An 18,075-nucleotide genomic window follows, 5' to 3' on the forward strand; every position below is an offset into this window, starting at 1 on the left:
AGGTGCGAGGGCCACATGAAATGGCCTGGAGGGCCGGATTCGGCCCGCGGGCCTTGTGTTTGACAACAGTGCAGACAGTAGGCTAGAGGAGCATGTGGTCCATAAGGGAAATTCCCTGTTGACTGCATCTTCCTTTTAACAATTAAAAATTAGATGCATATATCACATGCTTGTTCTCCTGAATTGTATCTGCCATACAACTGTCAGTTCATTTGGTTCAACTCAACAGTTCAACTGACTTATAAATGTCAGCTTGATTGGTTTAAATGAATGCTTATTTTTACATATCCTTTTATTTAGATCACAATATTACATTTACCTAACTCCCCTAAAGATCAATTTAAGTGTAACATGATTTTTTCCAACCTCTAGGCATGATCTGTCTTTATTCAATAACTTTTCTTGATGATGTTGTTAATTTTATTATGTGTTTCCTTTCCCACCAGGCAAGCCAGTAGGGTATGGCTACAGCAGTCGACGTTCTCATCACAGAGGAATAGTGGATGAATGCTGCTTTCAAACCTGTGATCTGAGGAGGCTAGAGATGTACTGTGCTCCTGCCAAACCAGCAAAGTCAGCACGATCTGTACGTGCTCAACGTCACACTGACATGCCAAAAGCCCAGAAGGTAATTTAGCATCGATGTGAAAGTGGTCTCAGACAGGTGTTATGACTTTCTCAGGCTAAGGTTGCATAGAGACTCTCATGCCTCCAGTGGTATAATTAAAAAATCAAAGATTCCTTACCATCACTGCACTTTCTCAGTTTAAAAGTTAGAAACGCTGAGAAAAGTTCTGATTTTGTTACACAGTAAATTTAGTGATTTTTTGGAAAAAGGTTTTCCCATCTGTCAGGAAAAGCAGAAATCGCATTAATGGAAATCCCTCATATGTCCAGAACACTAAAGGATACAATAATGATTTTGAGACAACTTTATTTTATTATTTTAAGATTTATGGATTTTAAACTGTTCGCTTTTGATCTATGTATACAGTATCTCACAAAAGTGAGTACACCCCGCACATTTTTGTATTTATTTTATTATATCTTTTCATGTGACAACACTGAAGAAATTACACTTTGCTACAATGTAAATGTAAAGTAGTAAGTGTACAGCTTGTATAAGACCCTTTCACATTGAGGGCATTTTGCAGGCACTATAGCGTTAAAAATAGCACCTGCAATCCGCCCTTAAACAGCTGCTCTTTACTCCAGTGTGAAAGCCCGAGGGCTTTCACACTGGAGCGGTGCGCTGGAAGGGCGTCAGAAAAAGTCCTGCCAGCAGCTTCTTTGGAGCACATTAGCAACAGTGAAATCACCGCTGCTAATGCACTCCTGCCCATTGAAATCAATGGGCAGCGCTGCTATACCGCCGCTAACCCTTTCTCGGCCGCTAGCGGGGGTTAAAAGTGCCCCACTATTGGCCAAAATGCGCCGCAAATCCGACGGTAAAATAGCGGCATTTTACCGCTATTTTACCGCTAACGCTATGGGTCGCACCAGTGTGAAAGGGGTCTTATAGTGTAAATTTGCTGTCCCCTCTAACTAAACACACAGCCATTAATGTCTAAACCACTAGTAACACAAGTGAGTACACCCCTAAGTGAAAATGTCCAAATTGGGCCCAATTAGCCATTTTGCTTCCCCATTGTCATGTGACTTGTTAGTGTTACCATGTCTCATGTGTGAATGGCAGCAGGTGTGTAAAATGTGGTGTTATCACTTTCAGTACTTTCTGAGGATCTGAAAAAAAAGATGGCCTAGGCCAGTGATGGCGAACCTTGGCACCCCAGATGTTTTGGAACTCCATTTCCCATGATGCTCATGCACTCTGCAGTGTAGTTGAGCATCATGGGAAATGTAGTTCCAAAACATCTGGGGTGCCAAGGTTCGCCATCACTGGCCTAGGCTATAAGAAGATAGCCAAGACCCTGAAACTGAGCTGGCCAAGACCATACAGCTGTTTAACAGGACAGGTTCCACTCAGGACAGGCCTCGCCATGGTCGACCAAAGAAGTTGAGTGCATTTGCTCAGAATCATATCCAGTTGTCTTTGGGAAATAGACATATAATTGCTGCAGCAAATGAAGAAATGGGGGGTCAGCCTGTCAGTGCTCAGACCACACGCTGCACACTGCATAAAATTGGTCTGCATGTTGAGTTATTTTAAGGGGACAGCAAATTTACACTGTTATACAAGCTGTACAGGCTCCTGAAATGTGAATTCTGGTTCTGGAGAAAGAGAGGTGGGGGGAGGGGACAAAGAAAAATGGAGAGAAAGAAGAAGGGATAGAACGAACAAGAAAGATGGATAGGGAGAGAGAGAAAAGGGGAAGAAAGGAGAACAGAGAGCAAACAGTAGGGTAAAAAATATTTGAAAAATGTTATTGGGGGGGTGACACCATATTTTACCGCACCAGGTGACACCAACCCTAGTGACGCCACTGGCTGTACACTCACTACTTTACATTGTAGCAAAGGGTGATTTCTTCAGTGTTGTCACATGAAAAGATAAATAAATAGATAATGAAAGATAATAAAATATTTACAAAAATGTGAGGGGTGTACTCACTTTTGTGAAATACTGTACAATCTTTGCTTAAGAAATAATTATTTAATACACAATCAAGCATTTTTATGACATCAAACATTAGCTAGAAAAGACAGCTGCCACTGCCTGCCCTACAATTCAGTTTGGTTGAAACCCTCAGACATAGCTGTTCTATAAGGTATGAGTCACTCCTGTGACTCATTTACTGGCATATTTAAATTGCAGCTTAAGATATGAGTTCTATAAACAATGAGATTATTTCAACAAAAGGGCAAAATGAGGGAACAGTTGGCTCCAACCCCTGAAAAGAAGAATGTCAAATATTAATAAGCAGTATTTGATTATTTATTTGTTTAATCCTTGCCAAAATAAACAAAAAATGTGTACACCAGCACTACACATTCTCTTCAAAGAACACGAGATTCTGATATACTGTATGTAAAAACATAAAAAATGAAACGAGGGTAACTAGGGTTGAGCTTGGGGTTGGTCGAGTGAACCCAAGCTGTTCACAGTTTGCCAAATTAGTAAACTTATTAGGCTGATTTAGCCAGTTTATTCATCCACCTGCAGCAGCTGGAAGTCATTCTTCCCACTGACCACTAACGTAAAGTGCATTTTTTTCAAAGTTGATTTATTTTTATTTTTATTATTTTAGTATGGGCTTCCCTAGAAGGGTTCCTATGGGTTAAAAAGTTAGGAAAGGCTGCCTGTTTTGTTGCGGTGGACAATGACACTCAATATCAAGTTGCTTGGCATAAAATTACTTTTCATAATAAACAAATTTTGTTAACGAATGTATGAATTCCTATACTAAATTATCTGCATAAAATATGTACATTTACTACATAGTTTACCAATGATGACATTCAATCGGTTTAGATTTGAATTTGGATTACTTATTTTTTGCAACACATTTGTCAAGCTTACACCTAACGCAGGTGGTCAGGCACTATAGCTGGCTACTGTGTTCGTCACCTAAAGCAGCCCCCTTTCCTATAAGACAAGCAGGCCTACAGGTACTCGGTTGCCCCCAGGACTTATACACAATGCTATAGTACCTAGACACGTGTCAACTGAGAAAAGCAAACATGTGCTTGCAGTTGGCAGAGTGGTACAATGAAAGTACAGGTAAAAGGCAAGCAGAGTTCAGAGAATAGTCGTTATTCGGTCCAAGGTCATACACGGGGAAATTCAATCTAGTAGGTGGTTGAGAGATTAGTTGTGTAATTTATGCTCCTAGAACGCCTGAAGTTGCTACTTCAGTGTTGGGCCTCTGTATGTGGCCAGGTTATGTAAAAGTCTCACACATGTGGTATCGCCATACTCAGGAGGAGCAGCAAAATATATTTTGGGGGTGTAATTTTTGCTATGTATATGCTATGTGTTGGAAATATCCTATAAATTGACAACTTTGTGTAAAAAAAATGCATTTTCATTTTTTTTCCACATTTTCCAAAGACATCTGGGAAAAAATGAACCATTCAAAAGACTCATTATGCCTCATAGATTATATTTTGGGGTGTTAGCTTTCAAAAATGGGGTCACTTTGTGGGCGTTTTCATTGTCCTGGTGCTCCAGGGCATTCAAAATTGTAATAGGTGGTTGAGAGATTAGATGTGTAATTTATGCTCCTAGAATGCCTGAAGTTGCTACTTCAGTGTTGGGCCTCTGTATGTGGCCAGGCTGTGTAAAAGTCTCACACATGTGGTATCGCCATACTCAGGAGGAGCAGCAGAATATATTTTGGGGTGTCATTTGTGGAATATACATGCCATATGAGAGAAATAATCTGTTATAATGACAATTTGGTGTGAAAAAAAATAAAAATAAAAAAAATCTTAATTTTGCAAAGAATTGTGGGGAAAAATGACAACTTCAAAAGACTAACTATGCCTCTTACCAACTACCTTGGAATGTTTACTTTGCAAAAAAGGGGTGATTTGGGGGGTATTTGTACTTTACTGGCTTGTTAGGGTCTCAAGAAATGAGAGAGGCTGTCAGTACATCAGGTGTGATCAAATTGATACATTTTCAGTAATTGGCACCATAGCTTGTAGACCCTATAACTTTCACCCAGACTAAATAATATCCACAATTATTTTTTTTTACCAAAGATATGTAGCAGTATACATTTTTGGCCAAATTTATGAAGAAAAATTACCTTTTCACAAAATTTTATAATAGAAATTAAGAAAAATAATTTTTTTTACAAAATGTAAGCTTTTTTCATTTATAGCGAAAGAATAAAAACCGCAGAGGTGATCAAAAGCCGCTCCGTCGCGATCGCTCCCCGAGGCTGAAGAACGGGGAGAGCCGTGTGTAAACACGGCTTCCCCGTGCTTCACTGTGGCGGCGTATCTATCGAGTGATCCTTTTTATAAGGGAGACTCGATCGATGACGTCAGTCCTACAGCCACACCCCCCTACTGTTGTAAACACACACTAGGTGAACCCTTACTCCTACAGCGCCCCCTGTGGTTAACTCCCAAACTGCAACCGTCATTTTCACAATAAACAATGCAATTTAAATGCATTTTTTGCTGTGAAAATGACAATGGTCCCAAAAATGTGTCAAAATTGTCCGAAGTGTCCGCCATAATGTCGCAGTCACGAAAAAAATCGCTGATCGCCGCCAATAGTAGTAAAAAAATATTTTTTTTATAAAAATGCAATAAAACTATCCCCTATTTTGTAAACGCTATAAATTTTGTGCAAACCAATCGATAAACGCTTATTGCGTTTTTTTTTACCAAAAATAGGTAGAAGAATACGTATCGGCCTAAACTGAGGAAAATTAATTTTTTATATATGTTTTTGGGGGATATTTATTATAGCAAAAAGTAAAAAATATTGCATTTTTTTTTTAATTGTCGCTCTATTTTTGTTTATAGCGCAAAAAATAAAAACCGCAGAGGTGAATACCACCAAAAGAAAGCTCTATTTGTGGGAAAAAAAGGACGCCAATTTTGTTTGGGAGCCACGTCGCACGACTGCGCAATTGTCTGTTAAAGCGACGCAGTGCCGAATCGCAAAGCCTGGCCTGGGCATTTAGCTGCAAAATGGTCCGGGGGGTTAAGTGGTTAAGGGTGTTTAACCACTTAAGGACCCCTTCACGCCGATATACGTTGGCAGAATGGCACGGCTGGGCACATCCATGTACTTGTACGTGGCTCTTTAAGCCCAGCCGTGGGGTCGCGCGCGCGCCGCAGGAGCGTGCACACGACCCGGTCCGAAGCTCCGTGACCGCGGGACTCGCGGAACCGATTGCCGCTGGAGTCCTGTGATCGGTCCCCGAAGCTGAAGAACGGTTAGAGCTTGTGTAAACACAGCTACCCCGTTCTTCACTGTGGCACTGTCATCGATCGTGTGTTCCCTTTTATAGAGAAACACAATCGATGATGTCACACCTACAGCCACACACCCCTACAGTTAGAAACACAAATGAGGTCACACATAACCCCTTCAGCGCCCCCTTGTGGTTAACTCCCAAACTGCAATTGTCATTTTCACAGTAAACAATGCATTTTTAATGCATTTCTTGCTGTGAAAATGACAATGGTCCCAAAAATGTGTCAAAATTGTCCGAAGTGTCCGCCATAATGTCGCAGTCACGAAAAAAAACGCTGATCGCCGCCATTAGTAGTAAAAAAAATTTTTTTTTAGAAAAATGCAATAAAACTATCCCCTTTTTATAAATTTTGCGCAAACCAATCGATAAACGCTTATTGCGATTTTTTTTACCAAAAATAGGTAGAAGAATACGTATCGGCCTAAACTGAGGAAAAAACATAATGTTTTATATATTTTTGGGGAATATTTATTATTTCTATATTTTTTTTATTTTCAAAATTGTCGCTCTATTTATGTTTATAGCGCAAAAAATAAAAACCGCAGAGGTGATCAAATACCACCAAAAGAAAGCTCTATTTGTGGGAAAAAAAGGACGCCAATTTTGTTTGGGAGCCATGTCGCACGACTGCGCAATTGTCAGTTAAAGCGACGCAGTGCCGAATCGCAAAAACTGTCCGGGTACTTTAGCTGCCTAAAGGTCCGGGTCTTAAAGCGGAGCTTCACCCGCACATGACACTATTTCCCCCTAGATGGATGCTCGTTTCGTCTAGGGGAATCGGCTAGTTGTTTTAAAATATGATCCGTACTTACCGTTTACGAGATGCATCTTCTCCGCCGCTTCCGGGTATGGGCTGCGGGACTGGGCGTTCCTATTTTGATTGACAGTCTTCCGAGAGGCTTCCGACGGTCGCATCCATCACGTCACGATTTTCCGAAAGAAGCCGAACGTCGGTGCGCAGGCGCAGTATAGAGCCGCACCGACGTTCGGCTTCTTTCGGCTACTCGTGACGCGATGGATGCGACCGTCGGAAGCCTCTCGGAAGACTGTCAATCAAGAAGGAACGCCCGCTCCCGAAGACCCATACCCGGAAGCGACGGAGAAGATGCATCTCGAAAACGGTAAGTACGGATCATATTTTAAAACAACTAGCCGATTCCCCTAGACAAAACGAGCATCCATCTAAGTGGAAAAGAGAAAAAAATATATAATTGGGTGAACTCCCGCTTTAAGTGGTTAAGTGCCCAGTTGTCAAGTGGTTAAAGGACTTGTCCCAACTTGGTGCGTGTGTTTTTTTAACATTTTGACACTTTTTTGTGAAATGGTAGGGGTGCAATGTACCCCGTTACCAATTCACATAGGGGGGCTGGGATCTGGGGGTCCTCTTTGTTAAAGGGGCTGCCAGATTCCAATAAGCCCCCTGCCCGCAGACCCCCACAACCACCGGGCAAGGGTCGTGGGGATGAGGCCCTTGTCCCTATCAACATGGGGACATCCTCCCCATGTTGAGGGCATGTGGCCTGGTACGGTTCAGGAGGGGGCCACTCTCTCGTCCCCCCCTCTTTTCCTGCGGCCTGCCAGGTTGCATGCTCGGATAAGGGCCTGATATGGATTTTTGGGGGGAACCCCACGCCATTTTTAAAAAAACATTGGTGCAGGGTTCCCCTTAATATCCATACCAGACCTGAAGGGCCTGGTAATGGAATTTGGGGGGACCCCCACACATTTTTTTCTCAATGACTTTTATCTGTATTGCCGGGACCTGTCAATTCATTATAGCCGCGAGTAGTTTTAAATTACTTTTTTTCCTTTAGAAATATCATTTTGTGCAGAGACTGTTATAAACATGGAAAATATGCACTACTTTAAAGGCATACTATAGACACCCCCCAGGTATGAAATTTAAAGGAATATTTTACTGTTATTGTTTTACTTTATACATTATTAAAATCACTGCTTCCAAAAAAAAAAGGAGTTTTTAAAACTTTTTTATGCATTGATACATGTCTCCTGGGAGAGAACCCAGATCCCAAAAACACTTTTTATGACAATAACTTGCATATTAACCTTTAAAATTAGCACTTTTGATTTTTCATGTTCGTGTCCCATAGACTTTAACGGTGTTCGTGTGTTCGAACAAATTATTTGCCTGTTCGCATGTTCTGCTGCGAACCGAACCAGTTCGAATATGTACTGATGTTAAGTAGGTAAAGACTCAAAGTGCCTTGTTTCACTATGATATCTTATCTTCTTTAGGGATGAGCTTCGAGTTCGAGTCGAACTCATGTTCGACTCGAACATTGCCTGTTCGCCTGTTCGGCGAACAACGAACAATTAGGGGTGTTCGCGGCAAATTCGAAAAGCCGTGGAACACCCTGTTAAAGTCTATGGGAGAAATCTAAAGTGTTCATTTTAAAGGCTAATATGCAATTTATTGTCCTAAAAAGTGTTTGGGGACCTGGGTCCTGTCCCAGGAAACATGTATCAATGCAAAAAAAAGTTTTAAAAACGGCCGTTTTTTCAGGAGCAGTGAATTTAATAATGCTAAAAGTGAAACAATAAAAGTGTAATATTACTTAAAATTTTGTACCTAGGGGGGTGTAAAGTCAGCATGTGAAAAAGCGCATGTTTCCCGTACATAGAACTGTCCCTGCACGAAGTGTCATTTCTGAAAGAAAAAAAGCCATTTAAAACCGGCTTTGCAGCTCTAATGAATTGTCGGCTCTTTCAATTACAGAGATGATTCATTCATAAAAAAAAATGTGTGGGGGTCCCCCAAATTAAATTACCAGGCCCTTCAGGTCTGGAATGGATATTAAGGGGAACCCCGCCGTAAAAAAAAAATTACGTAGGGTTCCCCGCAAATATCCATACCAGGCCCTTCAGGTCTGGTGTGGATTTTAAGGGGAACTCCACCCCAAATTTAAAAAAAAAATGGCCCCCTAAAAATCCACACCAGACCCTTATCCGAGCACGTTAACCTGGCCGGCCGCAGAAAAGAGGGGGGGGACAGAGTGCGGCCCCCCCTCTCCTGAACCGCACCAGGCCACATGCCCTCAACATGGGGAGGATGTCCCCATGTTGATGGGGACAAGGGTCTCATCCCCACAACCCTTGCCCGGTGGTTGTGGGGGTCTGCGGGCGGGGGGCTTATCAGAATCTGGAAGACCCCTTTAACAAAGGGGAGCCCCAGATCCTGGCCCCCCCCTATGTGAATTGGTAATGGGGTACACTGTACCTCTACCATTTCACGAAGGAAGTGTAAATAGTTAAAAAAACACACACAGACACCGTAGAAAAAAATCCTTTATTAATAAAAAAATAAATAAAAATCCAGCGATGTGAATCCACTGTCTCCTATCCAGCGATGGATGATCTCTCCAGCGACGGATGATCAGCGGTCCGGTCCAGCGATGCAGAAGATCCATCCGTCCAGAGCGCAGCAGGGGAGCTCCACTCTCCGCTGGACACAGCCCAGTGAAATGACGTGCTGGAGCTGTGACATTACTTATATAGGGGAAGCGGCCACCCGTCACGTGACTCCGCCCCCTCTGACACACCCTCGTACGTCACTGGGAAAGACCCTGAAAGACAGGGCTTTCCCAGTGACGTACGAGGGTGCGTCAGAGGGGGCGGGGTCACGTGACGGGTGGCCGGCGCTTCCCCTATATAAGTAATGTCACAGCTCCAGCGCATCATTCCGCTGGGCTGTGTCCAGCGGAGAGTGGAGCTCCCCTGCTGCGCTCTGGATGGATGGATTTTCTGCATCGCTGGACCGAACCGCTGATCATCCGTCGCTGGAGAGATCATCCATCGCTGGATAGGAGACAGTGGATTCACATCGCTGGATTTTTATTTATTTTTTATTAATAAAGGATTTTTTTCTACGGTGTATGTGTTTTTTTTTAACTATTTACACTTCCTTCGTGAAATGGTAGAGGTACAGTGTACCCCATTACCAATTCACATAGGGGGGGCCAGGATCTGGGGGTCCCCTTTGTTAAAGGGGTCTTCCAGATTCTGATAAGCCCCCCGCCCGCAGACCCCCACAACCACCGGGCAAGGGTTGTGGGGATGAGGCCCTTGTCCCCATCAATATGGGGACATCCTCTCCATGTTGAGGGCATGTGGCCTGGTGCGGTTCAAGAAAGGGGGGGCGCACTCTGTCCCCCCCTCTTTTCTGCGGCCGGCCAGGTTAACGTGCTCGGATAAGGGTCTGGTGTGGATTTTTAGGGGGACTCCACACCATTTTTTTTTTATTTGGGGTGGAGTTCCCCTTAAAATCCACACCAGACCTGAAGGGCCTGGTATGGATATATGCGTGGAACCCTACGTACTTTTTTTTTTACGGCGGGGTTCCCCTTAATATCCATTCCAGACCTGGTAATTTAATTTGGGGGACCCCCACACATTTTTTTTTTTTTATGAATGAATCATCTCTGTAATTGAAAGAGCCGACAATTCATTAGAGCCGCAAAGCCAGTTTTAAATGGCTTTTTTTCTTTCAGAAATGACACTTTGTGCAGGGACAGTTCTATGTACGGGAAACATGCGCTTTTTCACATGCTGACTTTACACCCCCTAGGTACGAAATTTAAAGTAATATTACACTTTTATTGTTTCACTTTTAGCATTATTAAATTCTCTGCTCCTGAAAAAAAAGCAGTTTTTAAAAAAAAAAATTTGCCTTGATACATGTTTCCTGGGACAGGACCCAGGTCCCCAAACACTTTTTAGGACAATAACTTGCATATTAGCCTTTAAAATTAACACTTTAGATTTCAAATGTTCGAGTCCCATAGACTTTAACGGGGTTCTAATGTTCACACGAACATTTGGTGTGTTCGCAAGTTCTGATGCCAACCGAACAGGGGGGTGTTCGGCTCATCCTTAATCTTCTTACTGTGACACAGAAGATAGGCATTTCACTGAAAAATTTGCAGGATAACAGAAGACCATTGGCCTACATGGGTAAGACTTACAGTATACAACTGGCCATGTTACCAGGGTAGATGAAATGTTAAACTAGACAATTCCTCCTTGACATTTTCTAACTGGCCTTAGCATAAGACAACCGCTAAAGTATCACTGCTAAGGCTTAAGGTGCAGAGTTGATAAAAGTTTGCAGCAGGTAGGAAAAAGCTTTGCCAAGAGCGAGCAAGGAGGTAAGGAGTAGGAATGAGCTTCGTATTCGAGTCGAACTCATGTTCGACTCGAACATCGTATGTTCGATCGTTCGTCGAAATACAAACAAAACAGGTCGTTCGCGCCAAATTCGGGTTACGTTTCACAGACCATAATTCACTGCGGCATCGTTGGCTGATGATTGGCCAAGCATGCACTATGACCCGCATGCTTGGCCAATCGCAGCTTGCAAAAAACGGAGAGCCATAATTGGCCAAAGCCAGGGTGGCTTTGGCCAATTATGGCTCAGAGGGTTTAGTACACGCCCCACACTATAAAAGGCCGCCTGCTTGTAGAGGATATATATACATCCCAGGTGTTGTACATATATTTATACACTGTATAGTTTAGCTAGATCAGTTCTTCCTAATTTACTGGCAGGCAGGTTATTGTGCTAGCTACAGTATTCTTACGTGGTTTATTGCCTGTGTCCTCTGTAGTTTGCACCTAAAGCTACTTGGTGTGTACTGGCCGTGTTCTCTGTAGTTTGCACCTAAAGATTCAGTAGCAGTGATTTTAATGATGCTTAAATAAAAAAGAAAAATGAAAAATTTATTTAAATATTGTACCTGCTGGGTGTCTTTTTTTCCATTGATACATGTTCCCTGGGGCAAGACCCGGGTTCTTAAAGACATTTTTACAGGCATACTATAGACACCCAGCAGGTACAATATTTAAAGGAATTTTTTATTTATTTATTTATTTTAATTTAAGCATCATTAAAATCACTGCTCCTGAAAAAACTACCCTTTTTAAAACTTTTTTTCCATTGACACATGTTCCCTGGGGCAAGACCCGGGTTCTCAAAGACGTTTTACGACAATAACTTGCATATTAGGCTTTAAAATTGGCACTTTTGAATTTGAACGTTCGAGTCCCATAGACATAATAAATGTTCACGCAAACGTTCGGTCCGTTCGAAGGTTCTGGTGCAAACCAAACGGGGGGTGTTCGGCTCATCCCTAGTAAGGAGGAAGGACTACTTATAAAAGTTGCTATCCTACACTTGGACCAGAATATACAGTACACATTCCTGCTGCCTTCTGGGACACAATGTTCCCATTTGTCCTGCCTCTGCTGTTTGGGGACTGTTTATTGTTTCATTTTATTCTGTAAATATTTTTGACCTAAACACATACATTGATACATATTAGTGATAGTCTGTGTAACAATTTTTTATGTATGTGTATTACAGGAAGTGCATCAGAAGAATGCAAGTAGAGGAAACACAGGGAGCCGAAGCTTCAGGATGTAGATGCTGTTACCACTCAAAGTCTTGAAGAATGAATGTGACATGTGCAGAATGTAATACTGAAAAGTAAAATCAAACAGGGAAAGACAACACTTCACTCAATCAATGGGCATTCGACCTCTGAACAATGCAATTCCACATGCCGTTGATGTGCATTCCAACTAGAATAATAACAACTCACATAACTGAACTAGTGCTCTGTAATCTTTCACCTGTTAAACATGTCCTGCACAAGCATTTGTTTTAATAGCCTGTTTCCCCTAGAGGTCCAGAATAAATGGCCTTCTTGATTGCACTAAAATTAATCAATGTTTTTTGGGTACTGGAGGCCTGACCCAGATTTGTCTGAGAGTTTCTTATATTTGCACTTCTCTTCCTGGGCTGTTTAGTATCCAGTGTCCTATAACATTGTTTGCCTGACCTTCTGTATTTGCACACTTTTGATTTCCAATAGAATAAGCAGAAAAGATTTATTTTCCCTCTCCCGATTTTCCTGAATCCCTACTATTCTTTGAGTATGGGTTGGGTTCATAAATTTCACAAAAAAATGGTTGAATTTATCCACCTATTATTGAATATAGTATGATACAGCAGTTAAACACTTGTCTAGGCTCATAGGTCACTGATCTATCTCGGTAACAAGCTAGTTATTTGTCCAGTGGTAAACATTTGTGTTCAATCAAAAGTAGTAACCTGTATATCACTAATGCACATATATAATTAGGTATGTAGAGCTGTAAAATAGTACAATGGTGCTACCGTATGTTGCAGTGAGTGTTGTGTGATGATCTGGTCAAGAATGCTAACTGGTAAAAGCAAACACTATTTCTTCTGTAGGCGAATACTGTGGCCTTATTGCTGTATTTGGCATTTACAGTAAATGTAAGTAAGCTAGTAAGTAGACTCAATGTGAACCTTAACATAGTTTAGACTTTGAAGCAGAGTTGCACCGTTTTTTTAAGTGCAGAACATTATTCAATACATTCAAACACCGATGTTACAAGTTTTTGGAAAAATGACTGCACCATTGCTCAGCATCCCTTAAAACTACCTAAAGTGAAATTTGATGATCTGTGTTTGAGTTTTATGAAGCTAGCTGTCAATACCATACACAAATCCTCCTAAGGTTGTTAGTAATGTTAAAGTGTACCTCTGAGGAAGAATAATACATTTGACATTCCTAAAACAAACAAACCCCTATTGTTATGTACACTTAGCTCATCTTACATCCAAGGAGTTCCTGCACTGATAAGTCCATTTGGGTTTGCCTCTTTAAATAATTTACTTAAAAAACTCTTGAACAATTAAAATCGTACATGTAGCTGAGCCCAAAGCTGGTCATACACCTGCAGAATTGCGTTAGAAAACATTTGTTTTTGAAAATGTGTTCAATTTTCTAATGGTTAGTAGGATTAAATCAAAGTTTGTTTTCTATCATAGTGGTTAAAAAGTTCAAAAAAGCAGAATGTAAACCAACAAAATTCTAACTGTCAATGTAGTTTATGTTTGCGGGAAAATTGTATATATTGTAATGAAATCTGTTTAATTTGTCTGGAATTCTAATCAAAAAGAATTTTCTGATGAACAATTTTCTATGAACTTTCGAACGAAAATCCAAATGTGTATGGCCAGCTTTAGTGTGGAGATACATTTAAGATTTTAATCACTTGTGAGCAGGAGAGACCTGCCTCAGCCAAAATCAATTCTGTTTTCATCATTCAGCTGTTGATTTACAATGCCTCCATCCTCCCTGTGTTTTTCATTTGTAAAATAAAATAAAAAAACTGATGAAAATTGCATTAGTGTGATCAAATGCAAAGCCCAGAAGCCCTCAGAGATAGGAGTTGGAAAACACTGGGTTACTTGCTGAACTCTTGCTTGTTCTCCAAAGTTAGTATGCACGATCAAGTTCAACAAAACTGTAAACAAATGAACCCCCACCCCCTCCCTGCCCTGCACCTTTCCCAACTGGTGCAGGCTTATTCCCTTAACTTGTGTGTTTCAACTGGGAAATACTCTATCTTCCAAATTGTGTAAAAAAGGTAGTGTAGCTGGAGGGGGTCTCTGAGATTGGAAGAAGTCAAAGGATACCTCTCATATCAGTAGGTCAAGATGAATCAAAGCAGTTCGATCCCCTTGTTTCCTGCAGAAGGCATCAAATGTGCTCCAGAGAGAACTTGAGAACGATTCCCAGTGGTGTATGGGGCAAAGTCTTGCTGCACAATGCACGTTGCTGGCAGGACCTCTGTATCCCCGGAACCCCTGTGGTCAGTCTGGTCTGAAGTAGTGTGTAGGGTTTAAAAGATATAGTGGGCAGGAATAATTGGACTCCAGTATAGCAAATGTCTGGGGTTTGTGTTGTGTACTCACGTAAGTGCATGATCAGTGCCATGTCACACTAAGGAGCTTGCTGTGTGTGGCACAAAACGTTCCACCTCCAGGAGTAGGTAGTTTCAAATAAAGTTTCATGCGACTTCAGGGAATAGTGTGACTATGTGACTCTGGAGAAAAATAGCACTACAAATGATTGTGAGCAAAGTTAGTCATAGCTGTATACCTGGGACTTGGTCAATCGGCTCTTTCAGGGATATCGCGGCGCTCCAGCCAGGATATCACTGCTTCCAGATCCTCAAAGAAGACAGCACAGCCATCATGTTCTATTCTGAGATGGCCAGGGGAAAGCATGGAATACTTGTAGTGTTTGATCCGTAGCCTGCAATTGGTCTCCGTAAAGCTCTGCCGGCGGCGCTTCACCTCGCCGTGTGGGGGATGGTCGCTCCGTTTTGGGCGGCCCGGATGGCTTGCGGTCTGTGAAGTCCACGCAGGGTGTGATGAGGGTTCCCAGGAAGGTTTCAAAGGTGGATGGCAGGATTTGCAAAGTGAAGGATAGATTATATCAGGAGTAATAGACATAACTCAGGGCATACACTTCCTACTCCATGCTGTGTCAGGCAATGCCCCCTGCTGAACTCTTACTAAGCCCAGGTTCACATTGAGGGCGGGTTTGAAATTGTGAAATGCAGTCTGACTTCGGGAGCGATTTGACAGACATCTGTGCGGGTTCGTGTACAGATGTCTATTCAAATTCACAGCAAAGTCACCAAAAGTAGTACAGGAATGACTTTTGGGAATCGGTGCGGTGCTGCAAATTCTTGTCGCACCCATTCGGACAGTGCCGTTGCCGGCAATAGCCAGCGTTTTCACATGCAATTTTACCTAAGGCTTTGTGTTGATATAATGGAATACACATTGAAGATCATTTAGAGTATCACTACAAGCTAGGATATTAAATGTATGCAATTTGATTATACGTTTGTTTTTTTCTCTAAAAACCACAGGATGTAAAGAGACTTTTTCCTCAGCAGTTACATTCTCTCTTTTCCTAAATAGACGTCCAGACCTATTTTCTTCTCCACACTGAAAGATATTTGTCAGCATCAGAACTGGGGGGAAATGGTTAGCAATAGCTAATTTAAACAAACCAAATGAAAACAGTCCTTCTTCGAGAGGGTCCTGTCATAGCATTTAAATGATTGCTTCAGTCAACTTGCAGAAAAGTTTCTGTATAGCATTTCATAGTTTTGTTGCGCTTAATTTGTACAGCAGATGTCAGAAAGGACAGATCCCTAGGGTCAATTTACGTCAATCCATTGAATCATGACCCATGTTCCATATGTGGCTTAAAGAGGAGGAACTTTCAGTTTATGGGAAAGAAGCTGCCCATTTCTACATGCTAAAAGTATTACAGTTATTGATTTTGGAAATAATAACAGTCCTGTAATCTCTTCAGAAATTTTTAAAATACTGAAGTTGTCAAAAATGAAAATACAATTGAAGTTACGTAGTACTACAGGCTCTATATAGAAGACTACTCATACAAACATGTCAAACTGTTTTATAAAATATTCAGGCTACAATATAATTTAGGAGTGCATATCACAGTAAACTAAACTTCATGCCCCCCAATAAAACAACTCTAAGTAGCAACATAAAAACATCACCAATAGAATTTACATTTTCTGGCATTACAGCAAAGACATTCAGACACATTCAGGCAGATTTGCCCTAACAACATGACAAAGGGAATACAATGAGAAAATACCTGCCTGTGACAATAGGGTGGGTGGAAATCATTTGATGTTACTGCTTAGGGGCATCTGAAGCAATGCACTGCATAGTGTAAGTAAATTTTACATCAGAGTTATGTTAAATCCTTATGTCTGAGAGATGATGGCACTTTTACAATTTTGATTCAAGCCATAGTTAAAAACCTCACCGTATCCATGAATTTGTGCAATGTTTTAATTTAGAGCTATAGACGTATGTACTTATAATATAATGGCCTTTGTTCAGACCAGGTAGAATTGGGCTACAGTTTAATGATTACTTGAGTACCTTTAAAGGGCTGGTGGTATCCTCTCCTAACACAGCAAGGTTCGTTTAGTTGATTTAGTTGTTAAATAGACCCTATGGGGTTGATTTACTAAAGGTATTCAAAGTGAACACAGGTTCGCCCTAATAATCAGCATTCACCTTTCAAAGTAAACATTCATTCTGCTAAGCGAACAGTCTTTTTTTTGATAAATCAACTCTATTGTGTCTGCAACCTGCAACCATGTTGCTCTATCTCAGCCTTGCTCATAGAGAATAATTAGCCAGAGGCTTCCTTATTCATAGGGATTTATGTACAGTGAAATGACAATGTTGTGTTTTGCTGTCATTTCCCAATTTAGCCATAAAGTGTCTACTCTTTTTTCTAAAAGTCTGGAAAGAAAGCTATGACATTGAATTGCAAAAAAAAAGGCAAAAGTAAAAAAGATTAATGCAAAAAAATTGTGTCCCCATTTGTGAAGTGCACACCTATGTCTCCTGGAGACTTCTGTCAAAACACAGGAAGGAAAATGTATAATTTAACATTGTCACTGGAACTTATCAAGGCTTGGATTTACACTTGGGGATATTTCTTTACATTTCCTTCTGGACAACAGGGGTTCTTCCCCACCCTATCCAAATCAAGAGAAACATTTAACTGGGATCTGTATTCAATGTAATGGCTACCAGACATTTTTTTTTGTGATTCACAAGTCCTAAATGAGACCTTTTCTCAGAAATAGTCCTAATCCTTTTCTTAAAAACTGAACTGTGCCTTTTTTGAAAACACAACCATTTGGTAAATTAAGATATTTACAGAAATATTAAGGGAAGGTATGCTAAAATTCTAGGGGCAAGGGCAACCAAGGCTAATATATTGGTATGATCATTCATATTTTCATTTTCCAGTTGTGCTCAAGTAAACAGCACACTGAATATGTAGCAGATTTGCTTTTACCAGTTACTTTACTGACCAGGAGTGGTAAAGTGGTGCTATTGATTTTTTAATGAAGTACTTGACTAAAATATAATAAAGCATATGAACTATATATTTTTAAACATAGTAAATGACAGTTTTTGTTTAAATAGATTTCTCTTGAATTGTGTTTTATGTCATATATTTTAAACTCTGTGCCATCTAAATTTTAATATTGTCATCTTAATTAATTTGTCTGCTGGGACCAAAGCTTTGAAAAAGGTTCCCAACAGTATATGTATGTAGACTTAAATGTCTAATTGCAAGACCATAAGCTGTGCAAAAGACAGTTTTTGCCTTTGTTGGTATTTTTTATTTTTTTTATTAGTGCTGACCAACCTTTCTGCACTTTATGAGATATGTTTGGAATAGTATGTCATTTTTGTGGC

The 18,075-nt window shown here is 40.9% G+C and overlaps 1 protein-coding gene across 2 annotated transcripts in view; it reads left to right on the plus strand.

The window, feature by feature from the left end:
* Positions 1-14,127, plus strand: part of IGF1 (insulin like growth factor 1) — a 155,395-nt gene extending 141,268 nt beyond the window's left edge. For both annotated transcript variants that reach the window (XM_040344284.1, XM_040344286.1), the window contains 2 exons: positions 447-628; positions 12,283-14,127. In XM_040344284.1, the coding sequence (XP_040200218.1) occupies positions 447-628; positions 12,283-12,342 (242 nt within the window). In that variant the 3' untranslated portion in view covers positions 12,343-14,127. The remainder of the gene's footprint in view (positions 1-446; positions 629-12,282) is intronic.
* The last annotated feature ends 3,948 nt before the right edge of the window (positions 14,128-18,075 follow it).

The sequence above is a fragment of the Rana temporaria genome, chromosome 3, assembly GCF_905171775.1.
Source record: "Rana temporaria chromosome 3, aRanTem1.1, whole genome shotgun sequence".
Classification (NCBI taxonomy): Eukaryota; Metazoa; Chordata; class Amphibia; order Anura; family Ranidae; genus Rana; species Rana temporaria.